The sequence below is a fragment of the Poecilia reticulata genome, linkage group LG2 (genome assembly GCF_000633615.1).
Source record: "Poecilia reticulata strain Guanapo linkage group LG2, Guppy_female_1.0+MT, whole genome shotgun sequence".
Taxonomy (NCBI): domain Eukaryota; kingdom Metazoa; phylum Chordata; class Actinopteri; order Cyprinodontiformes; family Poeciliidae; genus Poecilia; species Poecilia reticulata.
In genome coordinates this window covers 6961864-6980836 of record NC_024332.1, presented here as the reverse complement: position 1 = coordinate 6980836, position 18973 = coordinate 6961864, and the positions used below count along the sequence as shown (strand labels likewise).

Genomic DNA, 18973 nt, shown 5'->3' with positions numbered 1-18973 from the left:
CCAGTGGCCCCCCCTGATGATTGACATGTAACAGCACCAGGTTATTCCTGTACATTATTTGGAATCATTCTAAGTCAACCTAATATCTAAAGAAGAAAAACAATAATAAATATATGAAAAGAAAATGTATAAAACTTTATATAAGTCCATGTGATGACATAAATAAATAGATTTTTATCAGGCGCAATACAAGCCTCCTTTATACTCATAAAAACAAGCTGATATTCAGGCACGTGCAGAGGGAGGAGCTGGGGGGGCTTGAGCACCTGCCCTTTTTGCTCCTTGCCACCAAGTGCCCTTTTGGTCAATTTTTTTTATTTTTATGTATTATTTTCTAAGCCCTCTTGTGACACATAACATATGCTAAAATTATTATTATTTTTTTTTTTTTGTACAACATAATAAGCCCTCTGGTCACCTTGTTACCTTTGACCTTTTGCCCGTGACGCATGACGCAGTTGCCTCTCACACAGTGAGATAAGGCGGCTAACAGGAGCTCAACGTAGCGAGCGTTCCAGATTACAGAACAGTTTTTGGTGAATTATAAAAAAACGTTTTTGGTGAATAAAGTGAAGTAGACTTGCTGCTTGTCAGGAGGGAAAACGTTGAAGTATCGTTTCTGCTTCAGCTCGGAGTCGCGGTTTAAGCAGAGAGGTAATGAAATACAACAGACACTGACAGGCCTCTGCGTCTGCCTTTCTCTGAAGAACTACTGAGCGGGAGGAGACARCCAGGTGAGGAGAAACTGTTCTYATCTATCGATTCAGTATTTTTATCATACAGACATTAGGCTGTTGTTGTTGTGCTATTAGCTAGCTGCTAGCTAACAACTTTGCTAGCAAAGCAAGATAACAAAAAAGCTTCTCCCCGGTTATCTTTAATCATATCAGTCATTCTTCATTATCGCTTATGCAATAAGGGCACATTGCCTGTCTAAAACCGATCATCTCCATAATGGATATATGTCCGATCTTCTAATTTCGTTTGCTGCATAATGTACATTTCATTTATTCTAGCCTTAGGTAAATGTATCTTGAAGGAAAATAGCACTTAAATAAAAGTCCAACAAGGATATTCATTTAGAATTAAAAATAACTCACCCTGAATTACCATGATAGATATAATGAATGTAATAAAATTGACATTAATGAAGGGGGAAAAAACTCAACCCAGACTTTAAGTAAGTTTAGGGTCTGGTTCACAGAGTATGAAGTTAAATTTTTCCCCCAATTATTCAATGGAAAAAAAAACTAACCTCAGTTAAGTAAAATAAAATTGTAATCAAAACTTTTGGAATTGTAATGATTTCTTTTTAAAAAAAAATCATAAAAAAAAAAAAACTTTTTAATTAAATAACTAATTTTTGTCTTGTGAACATAAAAAGTTATTTGCCAAACATAAACATTTATTTGCACACATCAGAAATCTTTTGTTGTGATTTTTGTTCCTGCCCACGACTCATATGAGAATCACAAGCAAAACTTTGAGTCACAAACAAAACCTTAGAATATTAAGAAAAGATTTCTGACATGCACAAATAAGTTTGTTTTGCAAAAAAAAAAAAAAAGTACTTCATGAGACGAATGTGATTTAAATGTTTAAAAAAGTGTTTTAAGCAAAACTCGGTAGGCTTTTCTCATGGTGACATTCAACAATACAATTCAATATTTGCTTTTGTTTTTTTTTGTTTTTTTCCGCAGTTCCACGTTAAAGTTTGATGCAGCTCTGCTTTCCTGAATGGACCATCTTCATCTCCACTGCAGCAAACAGGCAGCTCTTTTTATAGATTACAGTCACTAAAAGGTTGCATTGTGCCCTTGTTTATATTTTTAATAGTGTAATTMTGTAAAGACAAAATATGTCTGGTGGTCCAGCTCTGATTTACATATCTTGCTAAATTGCGGGTTTGAATATTGCAATACTTTCCTATAACAAAATAGACCTGCAGAAAGAAATTACTAATAAAATATCTTACATATGCATAGTTGTATGCTCTATGTAGAAATTCTTAGCTTTGATTGTACATGTCACAATTTTGTAATTTATCATTGTTTATTAAACTCTGAAAGCTGAGTGGCTTCGTTAATATTCTGTCCTAGAATGCGGTTGGATGTGCCCTTTTTTTTTTTTTAGCACCTGCCCCTTTAGTGGTCTCTGCACGGCCCTGCTCAGGAGACCATCCGCCACCTCATCAGGAGCATGCCCAGGCGTTGTAGGGAGGTCATACACAATWCTGAGCCTCATTTTGACTTGTTTTAAGGACATCACATTAAAGTTGGATCAGCCTGTAGTGTGTTTTTTCACTTTAATTTTGTGTGTGGCTCCAAATCCAGGCCTTCATTGGTTAATAAATTTGATTTCCATTGATGATTTTTGTGTGATTTTTGTTGTCAGCACATTCACCTTTGTACAGAACAAAGTATTCAATGAGAATATTTCATTCATTCAGATCTAGGATGTGTTGTTTGAGTGTTCCCTTTATTTTTTTGAGCAGTGTATTTCCCAACCTTCTCCAATAGATCTCAGACTTGAACCATTTTCAGAAAATACTTGGAAAAAATGTGCAGCTTTTAAAATGGAAAATCTTTCGTCAGATTAACAGTGCCAGTGAGCTAAACTCTGAAGAAACCGATGTGATGCGCCAAAGGTGCTGTTTATGCAAAATACATTTAAGAGGATGTGAAGTTGGGATGCCCTTACCTCATTTGAACAAAGGCCACAGATATAGGACTGTGAAGTACAAAACCGTGATAGACAGCTTCCGACAGCTGAACTTCCCATTCAGTCACCAAGTAGGAACCAAAGATAAGATGTTCTTATTAACATGTAATAAGAAAAAAGCTGTAGTGTCCTTTCTCTTACATACTACCTGAAGTACTCATGTTAATCAATGAACAATGTTGCTTAAATGAAGACTAAAGCTGGAAAAGGTCACTCTGTCTCCCTGTGAATAGTTTGTATGCAATTATGGATGGTTTGTGTCTTTTGGTAGCACTGGGTCTTACGCATAGCTTCTTTAATTTCTAAGGTTTAATATCACTAATCAAGTGAAACAGTATATACCAATTGTAGCTAGTTCTACTAATAAGCTTAGACGTCTTTTGAGCTTGTCCTCAAATACGCTTTCTTTGTTACGGAGCGTGGTACTGGAAACATTACGCTCTGGAAATGTTTTTCTTCAGCAGGAACAAGGTAACTGGTCAGAGTTTCTGAGAAGATTGGAAACCTGAATGACATCACTGCCTATGAACCCTGTCACCCTCAACCTGTGATGACACCCGCAGCTGGCTGACGTCCACAGCAGCTTCTTCTGAAGGTTTTCAAAACAGACATTCACACCTCCAACACACTCACCCACACAAAAGGACTAACCGCACACCATCACAGGGTTAAAAGAGTAACGACCTGTCACCCTGATAGACAGGATCCGACAGAGAGGATCCTCATCAAGGGCAGCTAACATCTCTGCAAACCCCACACATACTGGACACAAACCTTTACCTTCAGGTTGGCACTATGGAGTGCTATTTGCAGAAACCAGGTGCCGCAAAGTCAGTCTCTGTTATTTGTGTATAATCTTGGCCAATAAAGCTGATTCTGAAGATTGATGGAGCCAAAGCCAGAGCAGTCCTGGAAAACAAATATGATTAAAAACTTGGTACTGGTGCAGAGGAGGACGGCCTGTCATGATCTGTGTGTTGTCGGTCAGTTTGGCTTTGAGTTTTGTATCGTGGTCATTTTTTTTGTATTCTATATTTATATTCTCCTTCAGTTTATAGATTCTATGAATTTTGTTCGGTTCTTTCAGTATTCTCATGTGTTTAAATGTTTTGTTGCTTTTCTAGTTTTCTGTTTATTTCCCTCAGATTCCTATATAATAATTTTGATGTTCACTTGACAGTTTTTCTTCAGTCCTCCAGCCATGTTCTGCCGTTTCTTTAGATTCATCTGGTCCTTGTTTCACTAATCACTTACTTCCCCAATGCCTTCTGTTCCTTCTCTTTCTTTCCTGCCCTCTAGCAGTCTTGTCTATTGGTCTGCCTGCCTTCCTGAACACAATCCTCAGCTTAGCTTTCCTGCTCCTTTTGTGTCTCTGCCATGGCTGTAAGTTTTGTTTTGTCTTTGTTTTCAATAAGCCTCCCCAAACAGGATCTTACCATCTTCCACAACAACTAAACAAGACAAGTCTGCCAGCCCAGCAGTGGCAAAAGAGTAAATGATGGAAATTAAATTCTAAGTTATTTTATTTCTTCTGGGCTTGTATAAACCTGACAATTTTACTGAAGTAGAAGAACCATTGACAATAGTGAGGTTTTTAACTTGACAATAACAGAGGTCCTGATGAGTGCTGTAATCTTAAACCACTTTTCCTAAAGATGGCAACTTAAATTATAAGTAATTTTTAACCCTGACTTTAAGTGAAACCCCCTTGGACTGGAAATCTGTCCTTGCTACTCTTTTACAAGAAAGTGACCTCTGTCTTTCAAACAATTACAGAGCAATCTCTAAATCTATCTGTCTTTGCAAAGGTCCTGCTCAAAGGATATCTGGCCATATAGTCTGTTTTTTTCTCCATTTCAGTCAGGTTTCTGCAAAAATCACAGTATTGTCACCTCTACTTTTATAACTGTAATTGATTGATTTATTACTGTAATCAAATGTCTTTCAGGTTTTGGAAAGTATTTCACTAGTAGAGTCTACTTTTGATAAACTGATACTTATTTGAATGTTAGGGACCATATTCACTTTTATATAATATAATTATAAGTTCTTTTAGGATCTTACTACACAAGTAAGTCTTGCTTTTCTTACTGCGTGAAACAGAAATTGGGGGAAACGACCTTTCTCCCTGTTGTACTATGAAAACGTATGTAAACGTTTCCACTCCATTGTCCGCACACACTAGATAATGGAGTATTGAGATTTTTCCTCAACTGTGGTCAGCTTATTCAACATTGTGTGCTCTACTATAAAATTAACTGGACGTCTTCATATATACAACAGCTCAGTCATTAGTGTGTGGTTATTTACAAAACTATTCTGGGTACTACTCCTTCTTATCTATCTTGTCTCTTAACAACAAAACATGCTTGAAAGTTGCACTCTGTAGGCCCCAAATTAGTCTAGACCTAAAAAAACTATTTGGTAATAAGACCGTGAAGTCCAAATAACTTTATGATCCTCATACTGTAGTCATGGTCATTTTTCATGCATTCCCATGTTTTATAGCACATTTAATATATGTTTATTTGTTTTCAAGTCACAAAGTTCTACAATGCCTTAACATTTCTCATATTTTGTCATGATACAACCACAAACCTTACTGTGTTTTTTGGGGATTTATGTGACAGGCCAACACAAAGTAGCACATAATTAAAAAGCTGATGTAAAATTATTCATAGTTTTTGACATTTTTTCCACAAGTAATCATAAAAATGTGGCTTGGTTTGGTATCTTGCCTTCCCCCCTCCCACCCTTTCTTTTTGAGTCAGTTTTTAAGTCTAGTATGTAGACCAATAATTCAACGATAGCCTCATCTGACAACAACGCCTTTTTCAACATATTTTCTATGTCAAACTTCAAAAAAGTCCGCTTATAGTTGTCCATGAACAGTAAAACACATTCTGGTTTGGTTGAGAAGTGACCAGAAGAGGGCGCCATTGTGTTAACTTGAACCCAGCAGCATCCGGGGGTGATTTGGATGCCAGTTGCCGGTGGAACATTGCGTGCCGCAACAAGAAGCAGAGATGCGATTGACAGAAGACTGCAGATTGCCTGCATGTTGGCGGGAATAATAAGACAACCAACACGAAGAGCTGACAACGACCTTTAGAAAAATAAGCCATTATGATTGGCGGATTTCCCCTGTCATGCAAACATGAAAGCGGTCCAACATGGCTGTTATTCTTTCTGTTCCATTTCTGTCTTATTACCCATGATCCACACATGACCCACTGTGTTTTAAATCTTCTGGTGAAAGGCTGAATTAGAAACCAAAACGCCTTTAGCTCACATGCACGACTGAAAACATGGAGGTATAAACCCCCACTGGCAGAAGAAACCCCCGCATAAAAAGTGTGTGTGTCAAAATGGAAAGCGCAGCCACCCCTCCTTTGTGCGTAAACGATGCGGGGCCAGGGCAGGAACACTTTGCTACCTTCATCTGAGAAAACCCGGCCGGTGAAGGCTCAGTAGGGGAGGGGAGAAGGATAAAATCTGAAGAAGAAGAAGAAAAAAACGCCAGCGTCAAGTGAGCGTCGCTTTCCAAAGCAGCGGTCTGCCGAGGAGGAGCGCAGCGTCGCCACCTGGTTATATTCTGAGGCCGAGGAAGAGGAGAGGGAAAAGATGGACATCACCGACCAAGGAGCCCAAATGGAGCCGCTCTTACCCACGGTAAGCACACACTGATCTCGATGTTCAGCTTAACATGTGAGCGTAGTTTATTTCCTCTTTGGAATATATATATATATATATGTATATTAAAAAAAAAAAAATCAGGCGAACGATTCATTTTGAGCGTTTCACGTTGCAGTCGTGACAGACATAAACGCTCCTGATCACACGGGGAAGGAATACGGTCTTAAATGTGCCACATTTCAGCTGTGAGTCCACGCAGCCAAACCCAGATGCCCTCAATTACAGAAGTGGCGCACAGGTGGGATACACGGCAGCAACAGTTCTGCTTTGCAAATTGGCTTCCCTGCATCTCACCTGTACATGTCGTCTATAGCGTGGATCATATGGTTAACATGGGTTTATACACCGCAGACGGTGGAACATGCTGTCAAAACTGGGATCAAGATGTTCCAGGAGCTGGAAGTGTTTGATCCCAGCAGGCTGGATGCACTGTAACCAGCTTCCTKTTAATCTTACAGAAAGATGGCACAGACATTTATAATGTAGCTCMGTTATATTAGTCAGTACAAGCACAAGCGTCTTGACGTAGTTATCTTTTTTGATCTGCTGCTGGAGTTTAAAAAATGAGCCTTWATCCAGCCAGCAGCTGTGATAGTGCAACACAAAGTGGTGCATCATTCTGAGGTGGAATGAAAATGATGCACAGGTTTCTAAGCTTGTATAAAAAAATTATTCTGAAAAGTGTTGTGCATGTTTTCACCCCCTCTATCAAGATGCCTCTAARCAAGTCCAGCGCAACAACTTTAATACTTTATAGAGTCAACTTTAGCTACTTCAAGTCTTGAAATTGTTTCAAAATAACTCAGACTCTGGATAGAAAATTAAAAATGTTGATTTTTWWAAAAAAWTTTTTATCCACTGTAGCTGTATGTTTATCGTTTTCCTGTCGGAAGGTGAAGGACTCGGGTTAATTCCAGAACTGCTCCATATAAATTGTTATCCTTGTTTATGTTGAATAAAAACGTTCCCACACTTGGTGACGCTTTTCTAGGCCAAACATTTCTTGTTTTTCTCTCGCAAGGTTTTTTTTTTTCTCAACAATCCCTTTTTTTCTTGCCAACTGTGAAATTAGAGAAGTGCACGACTAGTAGTTGTGCTCCAATCAGACTCTACCACCTGAGCAGTGGGTCTCGCAGCTCTTCCCGAGCTACCGTAAGCTTTCTGGCTGCTTCTCTGATTAATGTTCTCGTTGCTTGCCCTTTCATTTTCGGCATTCAGCTGTTCTTGGTAGGTTTTTATTCAGAAAGAGACTGAGTTACACACAGATTCACTTTATTTTCTAATTAAATGTCTCCCAAAGCCAACTGGTGCGCTGGATTTTATCATCACAAAAGCAGGTTAAATCATTTCTGATTTTTGTTCAGTTTTCTTCCGCTTCACCCATGTGCTCTTCCCAATAAAATACAATAACGCCCCCATCAAAACGTACTATTCCAAAGCACTGCTGCATGCATTAGTATTCAGGTGAGACTATGCCATTTTAAAATAATGAAAAAAAAGATGGCCACTCCATTGCATGCAGTGTCAGTGTGAGAGCAGGAAGATAGCATCCATTGTTTTGTGCGGACCAGTAATAAAAAGCGCTGATTGCTCTGGAGGCCAATCAATAGTCCGACTGCTCTATTTGGGGTGGTGTTATGTGAGGACGTGGTTTTCTAGCATAAGGTGAAGCCTGTAACGCAGTTCCCCCCCCCCTGCACTCAGTGCAGCAYGGCTGCTTCCTTGTCATTGTAAGTCATTGTTGTCTCCCCTGGCCCCCCACACCGCCTGCTCCTACCCTGCAAGCAGCAATTGTTGCCATAGTTTCACTCTGATGTGTATGGTTATGTGAGGTATTAGTTTGGCGAGCATCTCAGGGGATCATTATACCAACTCGCTTCGYCGTGTTTCTGGGTTCTCAAGGTTAAACATGAAAGTACGGCTGATTAAATTCTCGAGAGATTGCTTTTGAGTTTCTTAAATTATTTACAGTACAGGTATTAATACACGTTACACTGTCACGTAAAATCCTGTTGAAATACATTGAGGTTTGTGGGGTTTTTTTAGGAACATGTGATTATTTCAGAGTATTTGAATACTTAACTCCATTTTTTTATGTTCAATAATTGGTTCACAGAGTAAATAGATTTTAACKTGTCTCATTGTTCTTTGACTTTCAGGAACAAAGTTCTCAAGAAAGTAAAGATGTGGTGAGTAGACTCCATCAGTATTTGCTTAAGTAAGATAGACTTGTTTTAATAACCCTTCATATTTCAGTATTTATATAATAATAGCAATAACATGATGGTAATGGTAGTTTCTCGGAGTGCATCAGTCTCTTACGTCAACATGTTGGATGTTTTTTTTGCCATCTTTGACTTTGAGGTTGCATGGATTTCTGGTTGGTCCACCATTGCCTTTCAATCAGGTTGAGGTCTGCACTTTGACTAGGCCATCAGTTAGTTCTGTTATAGATTTGCTGGTGTATTTGGCATTACTGTCCAGTTCATGACCCCGCTTCAGCCAAGCTGTTAGTCCGTGTCCTTTGACTGTGACACAGGCCCAAACCACCACCCTGCCAACCCATGCTGGACAGGTGGTGTGATGTATTTGTGCTCATGCAGCATGCTTAGTTTCAACAGGGTAACATTGAATTATGGAYRAATAATTCAGCATTATAATAAATTGTTCCAGAAGTGTTTTGTTTCGTTTAGATGTTGCCRTRTTCTTTAGAGAAACAAAAGGCTTTCTTGTYGGAACGGTTCAAAGAAGCCATGTTGCTTCACTCTTTATTCTGACTGTGCTAACTGAGGYTTGTCGAATCTGTTATGGATTTCTTTAGTCTTTTGTTGTTTCTCTGAGCAACTCACTCTTGGGAAGAACAGATCCCCCCCACACTGTCTCAAATGTCGTTCTCTTGTAAATAATTGTTCACTGTAGACGGGTGGATYTAAATTGAATTCTTGTTTTTCACCTCAACACATTCCTACTTTTGAAGTTCACTTTGACAGTTCAAGGGACAACATGTTGTGAGTTTGTTTAATTTGGATAACTCCAGAGGTGAATTAACTGTAGTTATTTTCTGCTAATATTACAATGGTATACAATATTCCTTTGTTATTAAGAACAACACCAAAAGTATTATATTTCTATGTTACTGGTGTTTTGTCCATCTTTTGTTCCCAGTGTAAAAATATTGGAGTTAAACTTAATGTCCCACAGCTGCAGTGGGCTAACTGTGATTAGCCAGCTTGCTTAGCAGATGTCCTGCATTATTGGATCCGAGTTGTGACACATGCCACAATGCATCTGGAATCCTCAGCAGGCTGTCTTCAATCAATAACAGGAATTAAGTGGAGTTGGAGCTTTCAACGCATTAAACGCTCTGAGGAGCTCCCCGGGTGAGAGTGGAAGCAGGCCTCCGAGCCAGTTCTGGAGGACGGGTATGAAGCGTGTTTGAGTTGTATGACATCCACTCTGATGAAATATTGCTTATGCAACTGATGGCTCACAGCCACACCGAGGACAGGACTAAGCACAAAGTGGCAGACATTGGAAAAATGTTGAATCCTCCACTCAGATGAGGTCAAGGGTTCAGCAGAGCTGAAAGTATGGGCATATGAAGCTGGGAGCTTTAGAAAAAAACTTTCATTTGTTTTATTTTTCAGGAAAGATATGTTAGAAACTGAGTAATGTCCACTGGCTCAGTTTTTAGTGAGCAGAGTTTCTTTTCTTTGTGCAGAACATTTTTACATGACCTTATGTGAACAAAGTTCTGCTTAAATTAACTATTGTAAAAAGAAACTTATTTATTTACACCGACCCAAAATAGAATTAAATTGGCTTTAACTAAACATAACTGAACTACAATGAGTTTCATTGACTGAAATTGAACTGCATGAACTTAAAGGTGATTAACTGAACTGAACACAATTGAATTCAGCTTTACATAATTGAACTGAACTACCGTATGAATGCATAGTAATTGCAGTCTTTATAAACTCATGAATATACAGAAAGGGATACGAAATCTGTCATTATTTGGAAAATTAGTAAGAAGAAACAAATTCTGTTCAGTCTACCTGACCTAAATAGGTAAGGTTTTGTCTGATTTTATGTCAGTCTGTGAGACAAATAGTGTCACTTGTTTTTTTTAAAGTGTAGGTAAATATCTGGTTTCAACTGAGCCTGAACAGAATTAAATTAGAGATATGTTTTGGGTAATCAGTTACACAAGTAAAAATATTCCACGATGTAAAGGACGGCAGATAAAGGAATTTGTCATGAGAAAGAAATATAAGCAATTCAAGCAAAATCCACACAACTCGGAGTACATGCCGGCAGTAGGTCTAAATATGCGGGAACCTAAAGTAACAGATTTTGATCTCCTAGAAGCAGCGCTTGGTGACTCTGACCAGGATCCTCTGTCCTGGTATAGCAGGGTACATCTCCGGCTTGTGGAGAACCAGCGGGGACAGTCAGAGGACGTGCGCTGATGTTGCCTGGGCTTATTCTTTGGAATGTTGTGTTCTTCTCAGATCAGAGAAAACTTTTTCCAACTTGGTGATTTGGCTTGCGAAAAACTGGCAGGCAGACAAGGAAGGGAGAGGAGCTGTAAGGTGAGAGATAAACGGTTAAATGAAGAGCAGTGGAATGAAAAGTGTTTTTAATAGCTTTAGAAATGGGGAATTTTGATATTGTACCCTGTAAAGGTAGGAATTTTGATGTTGAACGTTTGTAGCATAGCAGAAGAATCTTCTTCTTCTCCCTCTCTGTTCTGCTGACGATGCAGCTTAGCCAAAGAGCAGCTTCTTTACCTGAGGTAGGCTCAGCCGACACACATACATACACAAGCATCGTAATGTGCACATGCAGTGATCAGTGGGACTGCAGCAACTACAGCATGCACCGCTCCCCGCCTGCCGTGTTCAAGATGCGCCGTGACTCGTAGTGGGGAAAGTGTAGCAGGACTTGTGCGAACCTCCCCCCCATTGCAGGATGGCGTTTTTGGCTCCCTGTGACCTAAGACTCTTCTCTTCGGTAATGCTACACAACCCTATAGCTCAGGGAGTCAGCGGAGCAGAACGGTGCACAGCGCAGCATCGGTGATGTCAGAGCGCTAATCTCTCTGGGGGGATTGGCGGATGGACGCTTGTCAGAAGCATTTGATGCTGCCCTGGATGAAAGCCTTGGGAGGCAGAGCGAGAGACGGAGACAGAGACTGGCGCTGGAGCTGTGCTACTTTTCTTTTCGAATGCCGATGTTGTGGAGCCTTTGGAAGCGGGGCTGCTTCCGCGTTCCAGCATGGGAAGAGTGACTGATGAGAGCGGCCGAGGGAAGGAGAGGTTCTGACCGAGATGAGCCGACAGATGAGCTGACTCTGTCCTTCTCTGAGGTTTCCTCTCACTTTTTGTCCAACTCGCACAAGCATCCTGAGCTCAGAGTCGGAGTCAGGCCTCGAGCCCTCGCTTTTCATTTTCTACCACTGCTGCAAGCACAAGGGGAGTTAGCGGGCAACCTTTCATGAACACCATGATCTCAGTGGATCTCAATAAGGGATTTGTTTATCAGGTATGTCCCTTTGTTTTTGTATGATCCTTTCCTGTTGCTGTATTAGCTGAAATTAATTCTTTTTGGCTAGACAGTATCTGTAAAGTTTCAAAGTACCCTAAAGAAGTATTTCTGTGACATATTTTCGTAACTTTGTGGGAATTGGCTTGAGTCAGGTTGCCAGTGTCTGGGCTGCATCATTGTAGTGCAAGTAAAGGCTAGGCTCTTTTTGTAAAATGAGAGCTAGTTCAGTTGGTTTATGAGTGTATAGTCCAGAGGAGGGTGGCTGACAGATGGGACTGTCATTCTGGAGCTTTTACTGTGCTTGCTACTCCATGCTCTATAACCCTCACCCTAATTTCTGATGCTGAAGACAAGCCAGGAATGCTAGATTGTTGCTGTCGATGTAGTTTTCGTCTTGGTTTATGGATATATGACGATTCTGACTTGCCTCTAGTTGATTGACCAGATCTGCTGCCTGCACTGTGTCTCCTGCTCTGTCTGAGAGAACAGGTGATGTAGCGCTGTCCCCTGGGTACTTTGCGTACTGTGCTCTGTACGCCACCAGCGCTGATCCTGCTGCCACTGCCACGGTCACCACAGCCATCTGTGGGGGTGAAAACCATGACAACAGAAGCTGTCAGCCAATCGCAGATCTTGTACTTTTGTCACTGATAATCCGTGTTCCCTGTTTGTGATCTACAACAATCACCGTGGCTCCTAACACTTGCAGAAAGTCCACTAAGGCAGATTGAGATTAAAGAGATTGACATTATGCAACTGTGTTTAGAGCGGGATGGGCCACTTGCATGGCTACTTCTGCGTGCACGGTGAAGGACAAATGCCTCGTTTTGTATGATTTTTTTATTGCACTCTACCTGTCCTATTTCTCAGCGCCTGAAATTGTAAACATTCATCAACCCTGCTGCTGTGGGAGCCTCAGGAGAGATTGTTGAAGGGCACAGAAAGGAGGTCACATATCTTCTTCCCAGTGAGCAATGTTACTGAACACAGATTCCTGGAAGATAGCCTGTGAGATTCAGTGAACCTGGGATTTACTCTGGCCTAAAAAATGAAATATGATAGTTGAAAACATCTCTGTTGTTCCTCATCTTTAGTATCTCCTGTTGGCTGCATTTGGGATCTTCTGTTCAGTATGTCAAAAGATTTAGTCCTCATTTGCAAAATGCACTGCAAACATAATCACACCATTTGAATTTCAATATATTATACTGAGACTTCATGCAATTTCTCAAAGTAGTGCATAATTGTAAACTGGAAAGTTCCATCGGTTGAGTCCAGGTGTGTATAATTTAATCTGTAAATCCAGTTCTGTGAAGACCCCACAGGTTTGTTAGAGAATATTTGAGAACAAGCAGTACCACACAGCAGAGAAATACAGCAGACAGGTCAGAGAGAAAGTTCTGGGAAGGTTTAAAGCAGAATTTCATTGTAAAACAATATCCGGAGCTTTGAATGTCTTTTAAAACACTATTATCTGGAAAAGGAAAGAGTAAACGAAAGCACAATGAAGTAGAAACCTACCAAGATATGGTTGTATACCTCAAATGACAGGTCCTGCAAAAATGGCATTAAACAAAGAAGCAACTAAGATCCTCTCAAGTTCAGGTGGGAGAATATGTTAACCCCTTATCTGTCACCCTCAATGGATGCATAAGGACACTGGTGTCATGATAACAGTTAAGGACCACTATGAAGAGTGAATGCACATTAGGAGTGTTGCGTCTTGTCTTATCAGTTAAGATTCACCAAGATAGTCTTTTAGTAGAAGACGTTGCAGCTTTGTCCACTGATCAGTCACAGCAGTTGGGGTTGTTTGCTAGAAAAGGGCGGACGCGTACTTTTGTGTGTTTGACGCTGCCAGTGTGCGTCGCCCTTCAGCTGTAAACTCAACAAGATGAAAAGAATTGTTTAACAAAAAAACACGAGAAAAGCTATTTACAGTTTACTTCAAGACAGGTAGGTGACGGCAGAAACTGTTCAGACTGAACACATCTGCATGGTAGCACATAACGGTGACTGAGACAGTGACACTGGTCAGAGTGTATGGGAAGTTTGATGGAGATATATGCAGCACTATTCAGGACAAAAATAGCTACACCAGTTAGTTTCCATCCTGTCTGACTGATTTGGAGGTATTCTGCAAAAAGGAATGCTCAAAACATTTTCGTACATAGATGTTGTGAATCTGGTCGTGTCACACCAAAACAGTTAGAATTGTGATTGCTGTAAGTTGCAGTTTTACAGAGTTTTGACTSAGATTGCTGAATACAAACACTTACCACACTAAATTTTTCAAAGTCACAAATCATTTTATTTGCATTTTAGAATTCTGTGATGGCATGTCATGTAGAAACCTTATAAAATATATTGGTGTTGTGGTTTTCAGAATTGGAGAAAGTTAAATATCTACAAAATGAGACTTTAGTTTTGCTAAAGTCTCAATTGGTCTAAATTTAGCTTCTCTTGTGGCTCACTATTTTTAGATTTAAAGCAACTCAAATCCTGTTTTTARTCAGTTGAAGACAAAATGTATACATACGCTGWATAAAAATATGTATGCTAAGCTAATRTATMGTATGTTATCAACACTGCGCAGCAAAGAACAGGAAATCAGATTTTCTTTAAAAGTCATCAGCGTCAATTTTTAGACCTACTTTTGAATTGAATATAGTAAAAAGTGGTGTTATTAATGATTACTGTAATTCATGTTGCTGTTGTTCACACTAATGCCTTTATAACAGAAARATAGTCATTTACCTCATGCAAAAATTCAAGAAACACAATCAAGACTTTGTAAAGTAAAACCTTTTATTGTCCAGTATTCACAATAAAACAATACAACGTTCTTATTTCAAAAGTAAAAAGTTACATGACAAACAGTCAGCAATTTATATTTTAGATAAGCTTCTCTGAAAGTAGATWCTTCTGTCAGGAATAATTGTGACTAGGATTCAGTAAAACATAAAGATCCCCTATATGTCCAAATTTAGCTATTCAAGAATATAGGTAGTTTTATATAAATATGTAAAGGTTTTTTTATGTCTATATGAATCAGAAATAAAGCTGCAGAGCTAAAGGAAAAAACTCCACCTAATTAATAAACAGTAGTAGCATACATTTTACTGTTAAAATAATGAAAATTTTACTTTTTTTTTTTTTTTGGTGACCCTAAACTCAGAGGCAACAAGTTGTCCATGAGTCGCCTGCAAATCCTGTTCTAAAAAATGTATCTGAAATTGTTGCTTTTTAAAAAAAAAATTTTTGGGAAACAAAAAGCAAAATGTCAAAACTTTCAAACAAAATTGTGTTCCTTGATTAAGAACTTCACCTTTTCGGGAGTCAAATTTGTACAAAACAAACAGCCATTGCTGGGACAGGCTAGTGGGCGTAGCTATTAYGTGGGCTAACACTGCTTTGTCTTAAAAGGCAAAATTATTGTACTTGCAAAACGGTGTGGAAAGGTGAAAAGCACATTCTTGACGTCCTCTATTGTTCAACAGGAAGCCAGTATGAGGATTAGAAAAGTAATGGCTTCGTTCAAGAAGTTTAAAGTGCTGGTAGTTTAGTGTCTATGGTAAATTGCTAATGAGCTACAGAAACCATGACCATTTGTATTTTTTTTTTATTTTGCCATGTTGGTTAAAAAAATTCACTTTTGGTTTTATATGTTCTATAACTTAACTCACCATCAAACCACATCTAAACAATTCCAAAATATGGATTAGACAGCTTCTTTTCATTTTCATTTGCATAGACAGAACCATGTTTTATTCATGCTGACATTGAAAAGGGTGACAATTTTGACAGTAGTTCAAAGCTGTTTTGAACCGCCATCTCATTACGGCTTGAACAAAGGTAGACGAGTTTTGAGATGCGACGGAACTGGAAGATCTGAAACGTCATGAAATGCTCCACAGCGTGTTTGATTGCTGGCTGGYGGCTTCATTATTTACTAATCYCCAACTAATACAACATGTGGTGCTTCAGGTTTATGTTGTGCACATGTAGGTGTAGAGAAAATGATGGTCGATTTTATGAAATGTGTAAACTGATCAAATGAACTTGTCTTGTGTGGTTCAGATGTGAATAAATGCAGACTTGGTTGTCACTCGTAGAGTTGCGTTTCATTAGGATTTAACTTTAACAGCTTTTTAAGACAAAACAATGAACAGGAGGAGAGCGGGTCAAACTTTTCATCTTTCTCTGTATGTTAGTGTTTGAAAAGACAAACACTAACATACGAACATATGAACAAGGACTTTGTGAAACATCCAATACTATCACTGAAGTATGCACTGCTTCTTCTTTTCAAAATACTGCATGTATACTGGGATCAAGGATGTGCAACTCATAATACTGAGTACATTCATTACTTTTCTATGATTTCACAGTCTTGTTTTTCATCATGGGTTCATCACYGAACTGGTCCCACAAAGTTGAGAGCATAAAATTTATGGAGGGCTAAAAAGGGACAAAATTACATGAATAAATAGAATAAATACTTTACCTAAATGGCAATGRATKTATTAAAAATAGATTATCTGTGATATTTGCCCATCAAAGTTGAGGTGCGATTACACTGATGTGTTGAACTCCACTAGTCTAGATTCTTTGAAAGCAGATTGATTGTAGTCAAGTATAATTTTGCATCAGAATCAAACCGYGACACTTCTTCAACAGTGTTTTCTCATAGGATGGTGTGTTCAAGGTTCGGTGTTGGATTTCTGGTAAAAAAAAAAAATCACAATTATACACCACAAATCCAAATGAAACACATTCAAAACCAGGGAATAGACTAGATATCTGTTTGGTTTTCTGTTCGTCAGAGGCAGCTCAGTGTCAGTTGTCCTCAGGAAGYGATGACACTCAGCTCCCATCAYGGCACGAGTACTCAAACACGTTTCTACATGCATGTACATAAACACACACTCACACTTAACACTTTGTGACATTAGAGCTTCCAGAAACCTGTGTTGCTCGCTCATCCATGCCACTCCTCCCCATCACATCACAGCCTGCACGTATGAGTATGCATTAGATCGTCTGCATCACGTGTTCGTCACATACTGATGAAGAGGTTTATGCTGAAATACACGAGCTGGTTGGAAAGAGAACGCAAAACATTCCAGGGTAAACAATCGTGCACTTGAATTCGGTTCATGTTACATTCTGTTCATTGCATCCCCCCCTTCATCCCTCCTGTTCCGCCTCCCCGCCATCCCCTCCTCCCACCCAGAGTCCTGATCACGTGCCCAGTGCTCCCATTCGCTCTGAAATCTCCATCGCTGAACGACGAACGAACGGGAAAAGCAGCAGAATTAATTCTCCTCCCCGCATTGGGCCCTCCGTCGCCCATCCAGCGGTTGGAGACGAGGTTTCATCCCGTCATAACTGCTCACAGATTAATCTCAGCCCAGATTGGTGAGCCGGCACGCTGCTGGTCTGGGGTCAGCGGCATTGGGCGGAGGAAACTGGTGCCTATAAATAGAAGCCGGGACCTGCAGGGAGGAGATTCTGGCTCATCTGTCAAAGCTTTGTGTGGGACAGAGAAGGGAAGGGTGCAGCATCAGTCAGGGATATTGGATGTCAGTCTTTATTTCATTTAATGGGCGGTTACTAGGAGATGAGTAAATTATAAAAGAGACAAAAAAAAAGGAAGTAGTGGAAAATGTGAAGGTCCCATACAGCTAGCAGTAAATGGGATTTGTTGTCACATGGAGAAAGGGGGTGATTATCTTTTCACAAGATGTGTCCATAATAATAATCAAGTTTCTTTAATAACCAAACATGKTSTTCACAAATAATAATACACTGATATTAAAGCTGGCTAGTTAAGTTTACTCAATAAGGGCAAAAGCTGCGTTTCCATTACAAATGTGCGCAAAACTAATGTAGAAAAAACACAATTAAATAAGGAACGCAATTAGAATCACACACRAATAGGTTTGTTCATKCAGTAAGTCACTAAAAATGCCATGCTGTGGTTCTCTAACTACTTCCTGTTGTGGTTTGTGTTGGTGGTAAAGTTCCTTTGTTGATCATGTGACTCGTGTGATTAAAAGAAAAAAGTGTTTCTGTTGCAGTTTTGTGAAATAAATCAATTTTGATCCAGCCCAAAAAACTTCCTAAGCCTACCACCAAAACCTTTTATCAGAACAGATTAGTTTTTGTTTCAGCCATTCTTTTAAACCTCTAAAGTCCGCAAACTTTTTTTTTTTTGGCTGATGGTTCCAAATCTGAGAACCAGGAAGATGCTTTATATTTTGGTGGTTAGAAGCCTCTTCTTTTTGCATCTCCTGACTTTTAGAATCATTTTGCTCAGTAGCTCAAACTCACTAGACTATAAATAAGAAATAAGTGCTTCATAAGAGATGAAACCTATTTTCTGCACTAATTAGTTTTATTGCAGTAAAATGCACTGGCAAAATGCAAAGCAGAGAACAAAATGTTCTGGAGGTTCTGGGCTAGAATTTCCAATACCTTGGGAAAACACTTCAATCCTTTCATCTATTTCAGCCACAAACATTGTATTTTTGGGGGATTTTATGTGAACTCATAATGACTCCTAATCTTGAAGTGAAACAAACATCTTACTTGTTGGATGTCTCAACTTTTCACACCTACATTWATATTATTTTCTCCATTTTTCTTTGTAAAATAACTCAAGCTCAATCAGACTGGATGGAGAGAGAGTGTGGACTGTAGTTTCTAAGTCATGACTTAGATTTTCATCTAGGTTTACATCTGGACTTTGTTTGGGCCACACAAATGTTCTTCCCTTGCCCATTTCCAGTCCTCTCTGTCTCTCTATAGAGATGCATCCCCCCCCCAGCATGATGCTGCTGTTACCTTATCTTTCAATTTGTAGTTGTAGGGCGACAAAATTTGAAAAACGAAGCTGCCTTCTCATGTTTGTGCCGTTGTTAGAATATTGAGTTCCTCTGTTCATGTTCCTATTTACAGAAAGTATGTCGGCATCTGTCCACTCTCCTTTACAGCTCTG

The 18973-nt window shown here is 39.4% G+C and overlaps 1 protein-coding gene across 2 annotated transcripts in view; it reads left to right on the top strand.

Moving 5' to 3' along the window:
- The first annotated feature begins 5906 nt into the window (after positions 1-5906).
- The window catches only part of LOC103474188 (sodium-driven chloride bicarbonate exchanger-like), a 42398-nt gene continuing 29331 nt past the window's right edge, over positions 5907-18973 (top strand). The window contains exons 1-2 of one of the 2 annotated variants that reach the window (XM_008425006.2): positions 5907-6393; positions 8577-8606. In XM_008425006.2, coding sequence (XP_008423228.1) covers positions 6346-6393; positions 8577-8606 — 78 coding nt within the window. In that variant the 5' untranslated portion in view covers positions 5907-6345. Of the gene's footprint in view, positions 6394-8576; positions 8607-11343; positions 11968-18973 lie in introns of those variants that run through there. The other variant, XM_017302003.1, reaches the window with a different exon arrangement.